General features: G+C 36.8%; 1 protein-coding gene across 2 annotated transcripts in view; it reads right to left on the bottom strand.

The window, feature by feature from the left end:
• The window catches only part of TRHDE (thyrotropin releasing hormone degrading enzyme), a 347,541-nt gene that overhangs the window by 178,615 nt on the left and 150,340 nt on the right, over nucleotides 1-18,586 (bottom strand). The window contains exons 4-5 of one of the 2 annotated variants that reach the window (XM_075931934.1): nucleotides 15,279-15,433; nucleotides 8,909-9,022 (exon numbers count right to left, since the gene is read on the bottom strand). In XM_075931934.1, the coding sequence (XP_075788049.1) occupies nucleotides 8,909-9,022; nucleotides 15,279-15,433 (269 nt within the window). The remainder of the gene's footprint in view (nucleotides 1-8,908; nucleotides 9,023-15,278; nucleotides 15,434-18,586) is intronic. The other variant, XM_075931938.1, reaches the window with a different exon arrangement.

Genomic DNA, 18,586 nt, shown 5'->3' with positions numbered 1-18,586 from the left:
CTGACTGACTTCCAATTGATTAAAAAAAAAAGTAAAAGTCTCTCTTCCTTCTCCAACTCTTTAGGAAAATGGTTTGATTTGCCATTTTTTATTTTTTATTAAATTGTGTGTGTGTTAGAGTAGTGTGTGTATGTGTGTGAGGGCATCCATGAGTGGAATTTGTTGAAAGTTAAGTCAAGTTCTGAGTTTATTAGTTCTAAAAGTTTTGAGAGGTCCATGTTCATATATGCCTCCTGGGATGAGGCATACCTGGGTGGTTGACAAATGCCTTTGATGTCGACCCCCGTGCCTCCAGACTACCGCGCTGAGCTGACAAACAGCTGATCAGCTCAGCGCGGCCGCCATGTAAATTTAAATGAAGCGTGGATTATTTAAATCGCTGCTTCATTTTCCTATGCCAGGTAGTCTAATCTACATGCCTCTGTCGCCAGAGGCATGTAGTCTAGACGTACCCTTATTCTTTGTTGCTCTTGGTCCAACTCCCATGTAAGTTCTATCTATATCGTGCACTCAGGAAACTTTCCTACTGGTTGATAGTTCCATTGCTCCAGAGCTAGAGTTCATCACTGAGGAGGGAACCGCTGGCTCTCATTTAACTAAGGTCAAACCCATAGATAATGCTAAGTATCAGGACAGAGAATGTGAAATGCATGATCCATTGAAATGAGAGCCAGTTCAGGTAGCCAAGCACTGGGGTAATGTACTCACAGGTCTCTACCACTAAGTTGGAGTGTTTTCAGGGTTTGTGACTTCCCCAGCAACTGTTGCTTCTCTCCATCTTCCTCCATATCAAGTATAGATGTTGATTTAGTTATACACTAAATCAGTTTTGCTCCAGTGAATTTCCAAATAGTAAGTAGAAGGGCTGAGTAAAATGGGGCATTTCACAGCAAAAAACAAATTCCTAAATTAACTTATTTCACTTATAATGTTGATTAAAATGATGATCAGTTCAAGTCTTCTGAAATCTTCCACTCTAAGTCTTGTAATCTCCTTGAAACTGACTCCCCAGAAACAGACACATTAGGAAAATGGACAAACACATATTCATTCCTGCATTAGCCCCATCAGCATTTAAAATATTAGGATTGATTTATCCTGGTTGTGCAGGGTCTAGGTCCTAAATTCATCATCCAATGCCAAAACAGGCTTCTCCTCTACAGGAGGAACTCAATTCATTAAACAAAGGCAACATTTAAACCATGGTAGAGCAGTTTTAAACTGGCTTGTGTTCCACCAGAGCCCAGGTCAATGTTTGCTAAAGATCACACGAAAGCAGATCACTTGCCAGGTGTCATAACTGTGCTGGATTTTGAACTGCCAGTAACTGTGCTTTTCATTTCTGAAAGTGGGGAGGTCTAGTGAGTGTTTAATGCACATTTTGATCCTTTAAAAATCACTTATGATTATACGAATGCCAATTCCATGTTGTATGCGATTATAAGACAAATTGTAACCATACTGATGAGAACAATCAGCTGAAATGCCAAAAAAAAAAGCATTTGTCAACATACATGCAACGAAAAACAGAGCTATTAATGTGGCAACCAAATTTACCATCTGAAACTTAGTTTTAGGTGAAGAGGGCAGTCAGGTCCTAGGAGAGGGGATTCTATGGGCCAGGATTCTCTTTCTGAATCTTCTTCCTCTGGAGAAGTTGAAAGCTGGTAGGCAACTTCTCTCCCATCTTCACTCAGGACAGGAAGAGGGGTTGTCAGTAGGTTTGAGCAGAATTTCACTTTTAAATTAAAGGTTTGACCCAAATCAGGAAATGTGAAATCATATGACCCAAGCTTTAATAATAATGGCTATTCATATTTTTCCTCAACAGGAGCAAATCATAATATAAAGCAAGAAGAAAACTTGACATTCTCTAAACCTGTATTTAGTCATCTGAATGAACCATTTATAACCATTTATATCTGATGGGTAAGCTGCACAGAATTTAACTACTTAAAGTAGCATCCTTCTCATTGATTCTTCTTGCCAAAACAATAGATTACACAGAGGCTGTGTCTATACTGGCAAGATTTTGCGCAAAAGCACCTGCTTTTGCGCAAAAACTGGCTGCCTGTCTACACTGGCCGTGAGTTCTTGCGCAAGAACGCTGACGCTCTAATGTAAGAAATCAGTGCTTCTTGCGCAAGAACTATGACGCTTCCACTCAGGAATAAACCCTCTTGCGCAAGTGTTCTTGTGCAAGAGGCCAGTGTAGACAGGCAACATGAATTTCTTGAGCAAGAAAGCCTGATGGCTAAAATGGCCATCGGAGCTCTCTTGCACAAGAGAGCGTCTACACTGGCACGGATGCTTTTGTGCAAAAGCACATCTCTTGCACAAAAGCTCATGCCAGTGTAGACGCTCTCTTGCGCAAATACTTTAACGCAAAAACTCTTGCGTTAAAAGTATTTGCACAAAATCTTGCCAATGTAGACGTAGCCAGAAAGTTTCCCTTATAGCTGAGTTAAAATAGAAAATCAACAATACTTGACTTCAGCCAGTAGTTTCTAAGGGGAAAAAACACACTCCGTGTGGTATTAAAGACTTTCTTCTTAAAGGCACTGGAAAATTTTAACCAAAAAAGGAGAAATAAAGGACTTTTAAAAAAGGAAAAACTTAAAAAACAACAAATAGTCTAGTAGCACCTTAAAAACTAACAAAACATGTAGATGGTATCATGAACTCTCGTGGGCACAGCCTGCTCCTGTTATCTGAGAAGTGGGCTGTGTCCACAAAAGCTCATGATACCATCTACATGTTTTGTTAGTCTTTAAGGTGTTACTAGACTATTTGTTGTGTTTTAAGTTTTTCCTGTTACAGACTAACTCAGCTACCCCTCTGAAGCTTTTAAAAAAAAGAAGAGACCAAGTCTCTCTCGTTGCTCAGCCAGTATTATACTGATGTTGGATTAAGGATAAACTAGTCTACAGCTCAGGTCCAAAATGCCAAAATAATAATAAAAATCAAGAAGACCTATGTCTTAAGTCTACATCTTCAAAACTTTTAATGATTTAACTGGGCTACAAAGCCTACGACTATTTTTTGAGGAAGATAAACATTTTAGTAGGTAATTTAAGACAAAGCTCATTAAAGATATGCACAAGTCTAATTGCAGTGTTCATTTCTTTAATCCCGCCAGTAAGAATGATAGGCAATTGAGATCATTTATCAAGGACTTGAGCAATATACTTTGAGATGCTCAGAATTAAGTTTAATAATGATTATTTTAATGATTTCCCATTAATATTTATTATTATACTCTGGTAAATTCTCTCAGCACAGCATTTTAAAAGAAAAATGTTGCTATGCAGACTTACAACAACAGGGAAAGGCAGAATCATCTAGAGCAGGGTTTTTCAAACTCGGGTCACAGCTAGCTGACCATGAGATGCTTTGTTTACCTTTGCCTCTGCAGGTACAGGTGATCGCAGCTCCTGTTGTCCACAGATCACCATTCTCAGACAATGAGAGCTGCAGGAAGCAGTGCAGACCAGGACACCACTTTCAACAGCTCTCATTGGATGGCAACAGCGATCCACAGTGTGCTCATCTGTACCTATGGACTCGCAGGTAAACAACACATCTCACGGCCAGCTAGCAGCTTGCCCTTACCCAGAGCTTGAAAACCCCTAATGTAGAGGATGGAGCATTGTAGGATGGCTTCAGCTTATTCAAAGACAGTGAAGGATGACCAGCCACATGAAAACTGCTTTCACTTCTAATATTTCAATGAAATGTTTCTAACAAAGATAATATCCCCAGTAAACCTGACTATGGCTTCCAAAAAAGTAGTTGGCAAATGTTGGAAAGAAAGGGCTGCCTTTTCCCAGTGCTCTACCTGATGGAAAAGGAAGGCAATTCAATGTGTGAAACTGAAGTACTGTGCCTTGACTCCTCCAATAAATATGTCACTGTCACCAAACTCTTATAAAATAAAGAAGCAGGAGAAAACTACTGAGCTCCATGAAATGCTTTCTCAGCATCAAGCCAGGGAATGACTGCTAACGCATGGTATTTGTGTTTGAAGGGTAAAAGGGAAGATTACTTGCCAGTAATTCTTTTTGGCATACTCCACTTGTCCTATCCCACTAACAGAAACACTCAAGTACAGACAAGATGATGGCTCCACCTACCATGAAACAAAGAGGTAAAAGTCCTATTATAAATGTCCCTGATTGTTTCCCTCTCTATCAAAAGTGGCAAATCTGCCTCAGAGGGAGGGGAGTGAAGTTTAGGATGGAAGAGTACAGGACTATGTCAAAGGGAATTACCAGTGGGTAGTTTTCCCCTGTAATTTACCCATCTTCTCATAACAGAGACACCTACATCCACTACTCCCAGCAGGGATAGGTTGACCTTACCATTTCAGCCATTTCGGTTGTAGCAGAAGACATCACTAGGCTACAGTCAGATGCAGCTGGAATTGCTTTGCTTGCCTCTAATATGAGAGTCTCGCCTCTCACTAATCATGAAATGGCAACAATTTAGTCTTTAGGAATTTCATATAAGGATAGCCATAATGATCCTATACTGTCAAAATACACTGTCGGGCTCACATGGCTGTCATGTTAGTAGTCAATTTCCTCTTATAACAGCCCTAAAATCTCAGAAGTCATGGTTTTAACTTTCTGGACATTTAAGAATGAGACAAAATTTCAAAATGTACTATCTTGGAGCAGAAAGGATTAGAAATGGGAAGAATAATGAGATAATTCATATGAAACTTGGGGTATGTCTACACTACCCTGCTAGTTCGAACTAGCGGGGTAATGTAGGCACACCGCACTTGCAAATGAAGCCCGGGATTTGAATTTCCCGGGCTTCATTTGCATAAGCCGGCCGGCGCCATTTTTAAATGCCGGCTTGTTTGAACCCCGTGCCGCGCGGCTACACGCGGCACGGGCTAGATAGTTCGAACTAGCAAGCCATTCCACACTATCGGTACACCTCGTTCCACGGGGTTCGAACAAGCCGGCATTTAAAAATGGCGCCGGCCGGCTTATGCAAATGAAGCCCGGGAAATTCAAATCCCGGGCTTCATTTGCAAGTGCGGTGTGCCTACATTACCCCGCTAGTTCGAACTAGCGGGGTAGTGTAGACATACCCTTGGTGTTTACCTTAGGAAAAATATCCAGCTGGAAGCTAACTTGCACCTTCTTAGAAAAGAGCGGAATGTGTTGGGGGCTGATAATCCAGATGCTCAGCTCCCTCACCTGCCTGTTTGCCATTAGCATGACAAAGAAAGCACCTCTCAGGGTAGGAGTTTGAGAGAAGCCCATCCTGGAGATTAAAAGAAAGGTGGACTCTTCATCATGAGAGAGTGGCCTCAGAAATGACGTCATGGGAGAAGGAGATGGAAAGCTAGATTCGCTATATATGTGAAGCAAGTAGGCCCACCAAACTAAAGAATATTGCACTGGAAAAGACAAGGAAGGGACTAGTTTCCTCAATGGGCTGGTTAGAATACCCCAAACTAAATAGCAAGGATTTTAGTTAAGGAATGGAATCCGACCTTATATATGGAGCCTGATTGAGTAAGGTTTGGCTCTGTGACTTTTTACAGGTTGAGCCTTTATGCTGTTGGTCCATTAATGACTGCTAGTGGAATGAGAAAAGGATGATATACAATAATGTAATTTTTCTCCTAAAGGTAAGACTTACCTTCCCGCCTTGAATCCCATCTGGGCAGTATATATAAAGGGATGATGAGAATATGTCTGAATGCAAGAACCATTGCAATGTTTTGATATTACAATAGACATATACGATTTACGCCCAGATTTATCCCTTTTTAATTTTTAATGGAAAGATGGTGAAATGAATCAATATGTCTCGGACATCATTCCATTTCAAGGTATCTTTTGCAAACATAAAAAAATAGGAGCCGGTTTCTGCTTGAAAAGCTTTATAAAATTTGACAGGAAATATGGCAACAGTGGAGGATTGATGTGGTTCCCTAGTCTTAACTCCCAGAGTGACAAGTTGTATTAGAAAGAGGATATTAATTATGCATTTTAAAATTATAAATTATTCCCCATAAAAATTCTTTGTTTTCCCATGTTAACTGAAAGCTAAGCAACAGAGAGTGTTAATGCATAGCATTACTAAGACTAGCATAACAAAATTTATCACCCCAAAGTTTGAAGATCAGGGGAAGATTTCAAAGTAAAATTTTAAGATTACCAAAATGGGTTAACTTTCTACCTTTCTCCATTCCTTGGGAAGAGACTGGATTTTGTTATATTATTTTTGGTTTTCCTAATACAAATTACTCTCAAAGCCCCATATGAGCATATTCATTAGAAGCTTTTATGCATATTTCACAGGTCTGAATCTCTGTTGATGCAACATTATATAGTCTTCTGTGTTGTTCCTCTGGCTATTTAAGTAACATCATTCTGAGAAATAGCACTAAAGGTTCTTGGTATTACAACTGATTTCATGTATCTTGTAATGTATATGCCTTCACTTTTGAATAAACAGAATTGTTTAGAATAATTTTTTTCTGTTACTACTTTTAGTTGCTTAGGTTTTTAGATGTCAGGCTAATCTTAGTAGCACATGTATTCTGCACTGACAACAAAAAATAACCAAAATGCCAAAATTTGATCTCTATAGCCACCTTTTGCTTGTTAGTCCCACCATCTGTATAAAAAAGAGAAACATCAGATTATTAATTCCCACTGTAGTCGGTAAAATACACCACAGTAGGATGCTGTACTGTTTAACTTGTCATGTGTTCTATCTTACCACCAGTTTTCTAACTATTTAGATGTCACTATGGTTATTTTGGCATCTAAAGCTAATGATATCAGAAGCCTCATGAAAGGTGTATGTCAGCTCTCCCTTTTTCATTTAAAATAACTTGACAGATAGATATTTTTCTGGCACAGCCATTTTACTGTTATTAATTCTAATTCATACACTGCATGTTTCTGATTTCCAAGGTTTAACTGTCATACTTTATTCAACCCACATGCCTTTTGGTTCTCCTGTACATTATTTGCATAACACTGCACATTACATTCACTCCACAGGAATTCTCAAAAAATATTCTCCATTCAAGATGACTTCTAAAGCAAAGTTATTCTGGATTTGTTAAAGTATTTATGCAAAGAACAAATAACTATGATGATTCAAAGATTAAAAACTAGTGTATGAACATTGTAGTCTATTAAATTTATCTATGCTAAAATCATCAAGAGCTGCCAGAGTCTATTACATTTATAATTAGAATGTTTATATTGTAATTCAAGGTGTGTGCTTCAAAACAAAGAAGAGAATGAGTTACACTATACCAAAAGGAAGGTGAACCCAGCAAGTTTACCCACATGAGGCAGATGTCATTCAGATATAGATTTTTTTTTCTTTTTTCACAATGTAATTATGAATCAGGAATATTACACCAAAATTTAAACATTGACAGAATAAAAAAAAAATCAGACTTCAAACAGAAATGTCCCTAAATTCAAAAAGTTCTTATTTACAATTTGTAAGAGCTTGTAGATGATTTAATTCTTAGTCATTACATCTTTAATTTACTTCAGAAAAAAATAAGATGTCTAAAACTATGGAACTAAAGTGAAGAAGTGGCAAAACAATTTCAGAAGTTAAGTGATTGAGTTTAACGAAAACGTTTAAAATACCAACTCTCTGTTTTAAAATCTTTATCACTCAAGTTGTGTATATATAAAAACAAAAGTCACATATGATACCTAACACTAGAAGTTCAAAAGAAAGGCAAGTTTACAGAGAATAAAATAATTAATTCCTGAGACATTGCAAAGTATACAGACATCCTGGACATGTTCATGAGGAAGGTATGTCCTCTTTAACTGTGTCTAACTTTTATCTTTCTTCACTATTAAAGTGATCAAGGTATTACACCTTCCTGTATTGAAGAATAAAAGAAGATGAAAGTGGGAATGACCTAGGCAGTTGATCTACAAAAACAGGTACTAGAAAGGGATAACCCAACTTGTATTTCCTGGCTCTTTTACAAGTGGGCTAATGGCCACTGCACACATTTCAGGAGACAGAAGTTGATCCTGTGACTTACTATATGACTGCATATTATAAACTGTGCCCCACACTAAGTTCTGAGGATTAATATGGAATCCTAGATGCCAAAACAATAATATATTAACAAAGATAATTTAGGCCTTGTCTACACTATATGGAAGATGGACACTGCCATGGTCGATCTTCTGGGGCTTGATTTAGTGGGTCTATATTAGACCCACTAAGTCGAACTCAGAGGGTGCTCCCATCAGCACCAGTAATCCTGCTCCTCACAAGGAGTATTTGCTTCCATCTACCTCCCACTGTGTGGATGGCGTGGAAATGCAGTTTAAGATACATCCACTCCAGCAATGCAATTAATGTAGCTGGAGTTGCGTATCTTAAGTCGACCTTCCGCTGTCGTGTAGACCAGGCCTTAGAGAAAAGCAGAATATTGTAGTAACATATTCAGTTTCACTATATGGCTTACCCAAATCTTCCTTCTCCATTTATATTGTTATAACTTAACATGCAATGTTCTGAGAACCTCAGAAAACATTATACAGATCGTTCATTAATATCTTTCATTAATATACACTCTTCAGCAATAGTTGGTATTCAATAAGCACTACCCTCGTGAAATGTTTTTGAATGGAGAAATGGCAGTTATTTTAACATTGGGTTATGATAGACAAGACCTTATTCTTTTGGTAATAAAGGACAGATTACACTTTTGGAATGCTGTCAAATTATTTCACATCCATTGAGTTTCCCTTATTGAACATCTGATACTTGCTCATGTCATTTGGTAATCTTCAGCAGACCCTAACAGTAACATAAGCGGGACTATAATAAGAAAAAAGCCTTTCAGTGGAGTTTCCAAACTAGTGAAATATCATTAACTTACCATATTCCAGCCTGGGTAGAGGTAGTCTGTTCCAACAAATTCAAAATAGTGAGCAAAACCTTCTTTTAGCCACACATCTTCCCACCATACTGGAGTCACAAGGTCACCAAACCACTATAAGGGAAGTCCAATCAAACACCATAAAATGTTGTTTATGTGTGTGATTTGTACACAAAGTCACCACTACTAGGTTTGTTATTAATAATAATAATAACATGTCACACTCTGATCCAACGATCTCAAAATACCAGTGAACTAAACTTTTTAACATCCCTGTGAGTTAAGTATGTATCAGTTGAGGAATATAAGGCCTAGTCTACACTAGGATCTTAGTCCAAAATTAGCCCTCCAACATCAAATTTGAGTGATGCAGCCACACTATCAAGCCCATTATTCTGAAGTAAGGGACCACAGAATTCAAACTATTGTCCTGCTTTTCACAAGGAATAACATTATTCCTGAACTTGTTACGTCTAAAATAACATTAGTGTGGACACTCCAGTGCTGCTAATTCAAACTAACTGGCTTCTGAGAGGCTTCCCTTAGCTCTCCAGAATGGGGATCTGAGTCTGCTGAGACTGAGTTAGTACGTTCACATTAATGGAGACTGCTTTGGACTACATTCAATTCTTCCCTGTAGTGAGGACACGGAACTTTAAATTTGTAAAATCGGATGCCCAAAAGTCAAATTTAGTAAATTCAAAATAATCTCCTAGTGTAGACATGACCTTAAGTGTCTTGTAGTAAATTGTATAGAACTTCCATGGAAAATTAGAAACAGAACTTAAACAGAACTCCCATGTTTTCCTTTTTCTTTTTTGCTAATGTCAAGCTATTCAGATCACGTTTGTTCACTGTGATAGTACTGTCTCAGAGGGATAGCCATATTAATCTGTATCTGTAAAAACAACAAGGAGTCCTGTGGCACCTTAGGGCATGTCTACTCTAGATAACTGTTTCAAAATAACTTATTTTAATATAATAACTCCCAAAATAACTATTTCGAAATAGCATGTCCACACTACAGGGAAGCCTCAAAATTAGTCCGAGGTAAGTTCCCTTAATGTGAACACAGTACCTCAACTTAGAGCCCAGGAAGCACTGAGTAATAATTACTTTGAATGACTCTGGAGAGTAGTTATTTCAAAATAGCAGGAGTTATTATTTTGAAATAACTAGCCCCTTATTTCAAAATAACGGGCTTGGTAAAGTGATTGCTCTGCTTGCTATTTTGAAATAAGCGGAGTTATTTGAAAATAACTCCCTAGTGTACACCAGGCCTCTCAGAGTAACAGATTTATTTTATATCTGTTAATTTTTAAGGTTCCACAATAATCCTCATTGATTTTATAGATACAGACTAACAGGCTACCCCTCTGAGACCATGTTATCACAGTGAACAAACTTGATCTGATAGCTCATCCTTAAAGAAAAAATAAATTCATCTGACGAAATGGTTTTGACCTATGAAAGCTTATGCCAAAATAAATCTGTTAGTCTTTAAAATGCCACAGGACTCCTCGTTGTGGTAACATTGGCAGCCCGTTTTTACAATAGGGCATGAATATTTTACTGAGGTGAATTAGAGTTGAATAAGTAAAACATACTGCACTACTTTGAAAATTGACTCGATGTCTCTGAAACATTTTTTTTTCTGAATAAATAGACAAAGTCTGTATCTGTAAACTTCACTGGTAGCTTTTCACTCAATTGGAAAATGAGGGTATGCTAACATCAATAAGGAGTAATTGTGAGCTTTCATGTGGTCACAAACTATTAAAATAAACAGAGGTAGAACATCAAATGGATAGTTGAGAGAGAATAATGTATGTGAGATTACAGAAACAGCTACTGATGCTGCGATTAGTGTATGAAAAAAAAAGTTGGACAATGATCTATTTGAATCCTTAACTATGTGTTTATTTGGAAGCTCTCCAAGGGGTATGAATGAGCTGCCTTACATTTGTGCATCACTATTCATAAAAAAGGAATGGTGGTGGTACAAAGACAGGTATAAGTGCTGTTACTGGCATTGTGGTTGCAGTGTATAAAGGAGACAGTTCCAAAGGGTATGCCAAAGAGGCATTAACATTATCAGTCTGGCAGGATTAGGTTTCAACAGACAACAGCTAGCACCTGAATGAGTGAAAATAAATGTAATGAAGATCTAGGAAGAGAACTGCAGATGGGGTGGACAAAAGTGATCTTGATGATACTTTTTATGCTTACTGAGAGTGAAACTGAAAGAACAGATAATGGATACCCACTGATTAATGACCCTTATTATTAATTACATAAATGCTGACAATATGCTCAGCTTCCTACAATACCCATCAGACAGTCCCTGTCCCAAAGACCTTACACTTACAAAGATAAATAAAAAAAGCCACACGAAACCCATATGTGCATGTAACCTACACACCTTCTGGGTGTAGTGTATTGTCCCATCTAGTAGACCTGAGACCACTTATACAAAGGAAGAATGAGTCTGTTCTACAGCTTTAGCTAAGAGCCTTTTAGCTCATGTGGTAGAGGTTCATGCACAATTACACCTGCCGGTGTTACATATATAACAACTTTCAACAGTTTGAAAATACAAGGGACTATATTTTGACCACAGATAATATATGATAAAACAGGATGAAATAATGCTTGATAGGTTGATATTAATGGGTTATGATAAGACTATTCAGCAAATACAAAAGAAGTATTAGAAGTAGGCAGGGAGATTTTGTTTAAAAAACTCTAGGGTTAAAGTTGATAATACTGAAATACCATTTGTTAACACATTGGGATGTTCTTGATTAGATTAGATGAATATATATGTGACTTACATAATGAATTACCTATGATGCCTTTCTGGAAAAGGAGAAATATATATCCTACTATGTTCAAAATATTAGTAATCATGACACAGCATCCCATTTCTTACCAATTTTATTCCTGGGAATTTTTCTTGTTTATTATGTAATAATTGTCATAACAGAATTACCAGAACTAAATTTTAATAACCCAGAAAAGAAATATTTCTAGAGATATGAAAATAACAAGAATACTGATATGAAATACAGTCTATTTCCTGAAACATTCTTGTGGATTTTCAAATATCAGAAAGATTGCTAGAACTCATAAAACACCAGTTAATAAACACAAATGTAGATGACATTACTTTTCCAGTTGTTAGATGTCTGACAGGAAAATATTATCCTATTTGCATTCTACTGTTTGTGGATACTGAACAGATTTTTAAATTGAAATGAGGAGGAGATACAAAGATAGAATCAAACTTAATCAGAGAGAGGCAATTTAATGTTTTCATTAGAATATTGCCACTACTTGGATTGAATTTTTTTTTTTTTTGAAGAAAAGATTAGTATGTACTGGTTAAGATAAGAAATGTGGTGATATATTTAGTAGGGTTGGTAAAGGCTCTCTGTTTCTTACATTTGTACAGGGAGCATAACTTCTTTCCTTTTTTTTCCTTTATGATTATTGAACATTTGCAGTGGTATGGGGATTTTTTTTCCTTTGCTTCCTCTGATACATGTTTCTGTTTAAATTATTCAATTGTTATATTCTGTTTGTATTTGATTATCTTGATTAATTGTCATCAGAAATTACATTTCTTAAATTCAACTGATTTTCTTCTATACAAAGTTGTGGTTCTGACCAGTCTATAACATTTGCATATTATAGATTCCCTACCCTGTTTGAAGTTCTTTAAAATATTATATGTGTATATGATGGACAGCAACTTAACATCTTTGCTGTTAATTAATTTCCTGTTCATGACCTGTGATCAGTGTGAATTTATTTGGATCTGAAACAGATGCTTTTGTGTAGAAACATTATGTATTTTCCATGTGTTAAGAATTTAATTATATACAAAAATATGTTAAAAAGAACAGAGAGGTTGAAATGTCAAGCAAATAAATGTTAGGAAATGCAAGTACTGAGGTTACCCATGAAATCTCAGTCGGCTTCCCTGAGGCATATATATTATGACAGTTTTGCTAAGCAACACAAAAAAGTATTTAGCAGAGTGCAGAAACAGATCTCCTGGAACATAGTCCAGTGCCTTAAAAACTAGGAAACCTTCTTTTCCTTTCTGAAACCTTCTGCCTCAATTCACTTTCCATTCTAAACACTGAATAACTCACAGGTTCTATAGAATAGCCCATGTGAAAAGACATAATTAGAGATGTGTATCAACGCACAAGGGGACCCAACTAAGGTTGCTTGAACTATTTGAATTCTAGCATTTCCTAATTTCTGAGTGCTTTGTTTTATAACCTTTACATTCTTATAAGAGATTTCTAAACATGTAATTGCTTAGCTTTTTTAGAACAGAAAACTGAAAAGGATAACTTTCATCATGTTTACCCTGCCATTTGTCAGTGTGGATTATCAGCAGGATTTTCACCCAGGACCATTAGCTTGAAAGCACACATCTAATAACAGCAATGGGTTGTTGTCCCTCCATACTTTCCTAGGGTATGTCTACACTACCCTCCTAGTTCGAACTAGGAGGGTAATGTAGGCATACCGCACTTGCAAATGAAGCCCGGGATTTGAATTTCCCGGGCTTCATTTGCATAAGCGGGGAGCTGCCATTTTTAAAACCCCGCTGGTTCGAACCCCGTGCAGCGCGGCTACACGGGGCTTGAACTAGGTAGTTCGGACTAGGATTCCTATTCCGAACTACCGGTACACCTCGAGAAACGTTTCAGTCCCAGTGGGCTAGAGGGAGATCCTTATATGTAAAGAGTAAAAGACCTAAATACATAAAGAGGCTTGTTCTGATTTACACTAAGGCCACCTTCATAGCACTAAGAGATCCTAAAAATGAGCAAATGTAGTTTTCACATGTTGGCATTAGTGTAAAAGAGGATCAGGTCAATAAACTTAGGAAACTGTTGATGTTATAATGTACCACAAACATTTTAAATATGGCTCAGCTTTGAAGGAGAGCAAACTATTTAAAGTGGCACAAAGGAAAACTAGAAATAATAATAAGAATTTAAGATGAAGGAAAAAATAAGCTAAAGATACAGATATAATTTACTAAATATTAATTTTATACTAAAATCCATGGAAAGCAATGGGAATTCTATAATTTCAAAGAATATTATAAAAACCATTAGAAAATATAACATAGGGAGGAATCCTGTACTAACAGATGGAATAGACTAGATGTCTCAATATGTGTTTTCTATACCTAATTTCTAAGGCTCTATGATTTTTACACTCTACTGTGTAGTGCTTTATTGTACTGCCTAGTAAAGAATCTGTAACAAAGTAAAGGTGATCTTACTGAGATTAAATCAGCAACAACCTCTAAGAAACACTTTACGTTTTAGTTGAGGACCCAATTTTCACCTATACTGGTGAAAGTAAAACATGAATATGAACCAAACATTATAATTTCCAGGTTTACCTATCAGTATACCCATTATGAAGTTACTATTTATTTTTTTATTTTGAAAAAGTATTAAGAATTTGCCTTGCTTTTTAAAAGACCCTTTGTAAAGTCACAAATGTAAGCCACGCTGATTACACAGTAGGATTTCATTCATTTTAACCCAGAGGCTATCATTATGCCTGGTACCAGTGCAAGAAAGTGTTTCCTGTCCCTGTAGCATAGTTCTTCAATAACATTTGCATGCAACTCAATATTGCTGATCTCTCGTAATGTGCTTAGTTCGAGATAAGAAGATGGAAAACAGAAATGTGAAATAAATTGTAATATGGGTTTATTGCAAAGTTTCCTAATTTATACAAGAGTTTCAATACACAAAGAGACAAAATATCCATCATTTGTCAAAGAGGGTCAGTGGCAGAATAAAAAATATTGCTTCTTAAGTATCTGTGTATTGGGAGAAAGGGACTATCAAATTGATTTCAGCCAAAGCAAATTTTGACATGAACATCAACTCAACCTAAATCTGCTACAGTGCTGTAATAAATCATTTCCTATGGCTATCAACGTACTTACCATATATATATATATATATATATATATACACACACATACACAGCACCATCATAATAATCAGAGGAAAGGGACAAGTTTGCTATAATATTGATTGAACACAGAATGCAAGGAGACTAGTGAGTGGCAGCACCATCACAACATAAACTCAAAATTAGAAAGTTTATTTATTCCTGCTTATTTGCTCTTTTGCATTATATTTGATTTTTTCTGGATTTCTGCATTTTAGGGACATATCTTGGAGCTCTCCAAGTTATTCTGAATGCAGCTATAATGAATGCATACAATTATTGGTATAAGGATATCAGCTTTGAAAAAGGGATACATTTGATCTCTCAGGCTTTACTAAGTTCCCATAATAGATTGCAGGTCTCATACCTGATGGCATAGCTCATGTACAATAACCATGGTGACATCCAGTAAGTAGGATATAGAAGAAATGCTCGGATCAAGTAGTATTCTTTGTTCCACAAAAACACTTAGTCCCCAGTTCTCCATAGCAGCATATGGATGCTTAGGCACAGCTAATAGATCTAGAAATAGAATAAAATTTATTTTAACATGCTTGTAGAAACTAATATGCTCTAAAGTAAGTGTAAGTAAAAACCATAAATCAGCATTCAGAGAGTTTTTCTTAATAAAATTTATGTAAAAAGCTTTTGTTCCCTTCTAATATTACCTATAAAATCATTTCAATAAGCATGGTCTCTTTGTTCTTACTTCATTATTTGTTCACTCATTGCTTATGATTTGCATCTTACTTTAATACACTCAATTATTGGATCTTTAATGGGAGTAGATCTTGTATATATTATTTACATTTTAAAATATCCTCCCTATAGCTTATTTATTTATATTCATTCATTTGATTCCATACATGCCTTCCATGCCCCAGGTGCATTTCACAAAACAATAACACAGACCTCTACCAAACACAAAATGGATTTTATTCCCTGATGATACTGACTTAGTCAGGGACATCTTGTATATCAAAGATGCATGTCAGTAAAGGCAAAGGGTGACATCCAGGGAAGTGTTGAAGCAATACTTCACAATAACTACCTTCAAGATGACAGGTGACCATTCAAATTAAATTCTTAAAATAGCACGTACTGTGCACTGAAGCCTTGTTCTGTGTGTAGTATTACTGGGAGACATATTCTAAAGGAAGAAAAAATTCTGACAATTTCTTAAAAGTCTATCTCCCTATTTCTCTTGTTAGGACTCCTGAGACCATTGGAGTTATTCAACAATGACACAAAGACTGACAAACCATAAGAATGAAAATGCAGCCATCCTTTCTACTCACAGCACAAAAAGGGCAGGGGATTTTACCCAATAATAGCTGGGCTAAACAAGTGGGCAGAGATGAATGCAAGACCCACTCAAACTTGAGAAAGATTTTACTGTAAAAAGGTAAAAAGTAATGTAACCAGCCTTGGGGATGGGAATAAACCGGAGTTTACTGGAAGATGACTTACTTCACTTCTCTACCCACAGGAATAAAAATACTCTATGGTTAACAATAATCAACACTTAGATATTTTCCACGATTGCCTTTTTGAGTTATAGGAAGAATACAATAATATGTGGCACAGTAAGCCAAGAAAATGGGAGCTTCACTGCAGATATCAAAGACACACTGTATGATTTTAGAACTTTGACATATGCTGGTCCCAAGTAGCTCCACACCTGATGATCCCCAACTACTTCCCAGGCATGCTCTTATTGAAGTCAAAAGAGTCACTAGACTATAGTGGAAGTAGGAGTACACACCAGAAACTACTTTAATATTCAAAATAGCTAGAAGTATCCTAATTGCAGAGACAGGATGTGATGCTGCAGGATTAAAGATGGCTATTTATATCATTGATAGTACCACTGTTGTACAAATGTAACAAATCTTGCACAAAATATGACATACAAGGTGTCATTGGAAATGCTATGATTTGCTAAGTATGAGTATCCTGTTTATATGCATGTGTCATCTTTGTATTTGAAGTCATGAATGTTGGCTATGTACTTATATCTAAAATATATTTTGTTGATGGCTAACCTCCAACTCTCGGATTAAATTTCAGTTATGGCTATGCAGCTGTGTGCTGGTGGGCCCATCAAGGATACTCCACTCTCCCAATGGGTCATTGGAGAAATTCAACCCATGCAGACAGCTAGCTCCTCCTGAGGATGTCTCAAATAGCTAGGGGCCAATGGTGTGTGATTCAGCTGACCATATATAGACATGTAAGATAATAACTTGGGTCAATAACTGTCTAAACTCCTGAACTGTGTTTTGTTTAGGACAGACTATTTCCAGGCACATGATAGAGGATATAAAAGACTTCTGAGGCACCTGCATCTTGCCTCTTGCTTGCTCTAGTTCTCTGGATTATGGATTTACAACTAACAGCATCTTGAACTATGAGCCGAGGACCTTCCAATCTTTAGCAAGTTAACAGAGAGACTTTTGCAAACTAGCACTCTATTCCATCATGGCTAGAAACCCAATACAAAGACTTTGCAACCATTTATAATGTTTTTCTTTTATTAATAAATCTTTAGTTAGTTTACTAAGGATTGGCTGACAGCGTGATATATGGGTAAGAGCTGAGGTACATACCAATCTGGGATACGCGTCTGTTCCTTTGGCATCAGTAAGAACTTTACATAATGAAATGGGTTTTCAATAACCCCTTACTATATTTGATTGGGTCATCTGGATGGGAGCCAAGGACTAGAGTGCCTCATGGGCACTTCTGTTTAACAACTATAGAATTGCAGAAGCTCTTTTATTAGTGGTTTGGTGAATCTAATTATGGAGTAAATCACCAGCTTTGGGGATTTTTCTGCCCTATTTCTTGTAGTCTGTTCTGAATGTGGCATTATTAGTACTCTCTATCTCAGGCATGGGGTCACACCGAAATTTCACCACAGTATGTAAGCATAGCTATAGTAATGACAAAACCATTAAACAGAGAAAAAAGTGTGGTTCACTACTTCAAGACCTAGCTGGTCCAGTAACTTGAACATTGCCTTTCTTTATATGTTTTGGAGAAAACAGATTGTTTGGAATCACTTCAGTTAGTTACAGTTGACATGTGAAATGACAAATCTTTGGTCATCATACCACAAAGGAATAAGGATAATGGTTTTTAATGCAAGTACAAAAAACTGACCAAAGACATTTTTGGATGAGATCCCAATTAGAGTAGTGAGATCCTAGCTTCACTGAAGTCAATTGCTAAACTACCACTGACTTCAACAGAACCTCCCAGTCTCTTGGAGCACTAACTGCTTTGCAACAGCAGCTAGGTTGTTAATGACAGGACAATTGTTCTGCATGGCCCCCATCCAGCAATGCATTTAAGAGGCCTCAATGACTTGCAAGTCTTCCAACTATTTGCATGTAAAAAGTTAGGCATGTGCTAAAGTGCTTTATGGGACTGACAGAATGATAAGGGATGCCTGGGGGGCCACACTGGTTTCCAGAAAATATTGCCATGTTAAAACACTTGGATAAATGTATCCTCCCTATCCATATCCATTGATTCTGGAGCCACAGTGTTTCAGGTTCAAGTACTCACAGAAGAATCTTGATTTACTTATTATCACACCGTTAGAAAACCAGGGAAGATATATTGTGTTACTAAAGCCACCATCTATTAAGATTCCTTCTATATTTTTAA

This window comes from Pelodiscus sinensis, chromosome 1 (assembly GCF_049634645.1).
Source record: "Pelodiscus sinensis isolate JC-2024 chromosome 1, ASM4963464v1, whole genome shotgun sequence".
Classification (NCBI taxonomy): domain Eukaryota; kingdom Metazoa; phylum Chordata; order Testudines; family Trionychidae; genus Pelodiscus; species Pelodiscus sinensis.
The sequence above is the reverse complement of the archived record's forward strand: the minus strand, read 5'-3'. Positions and strand labels throughout refer to the sequence as shown.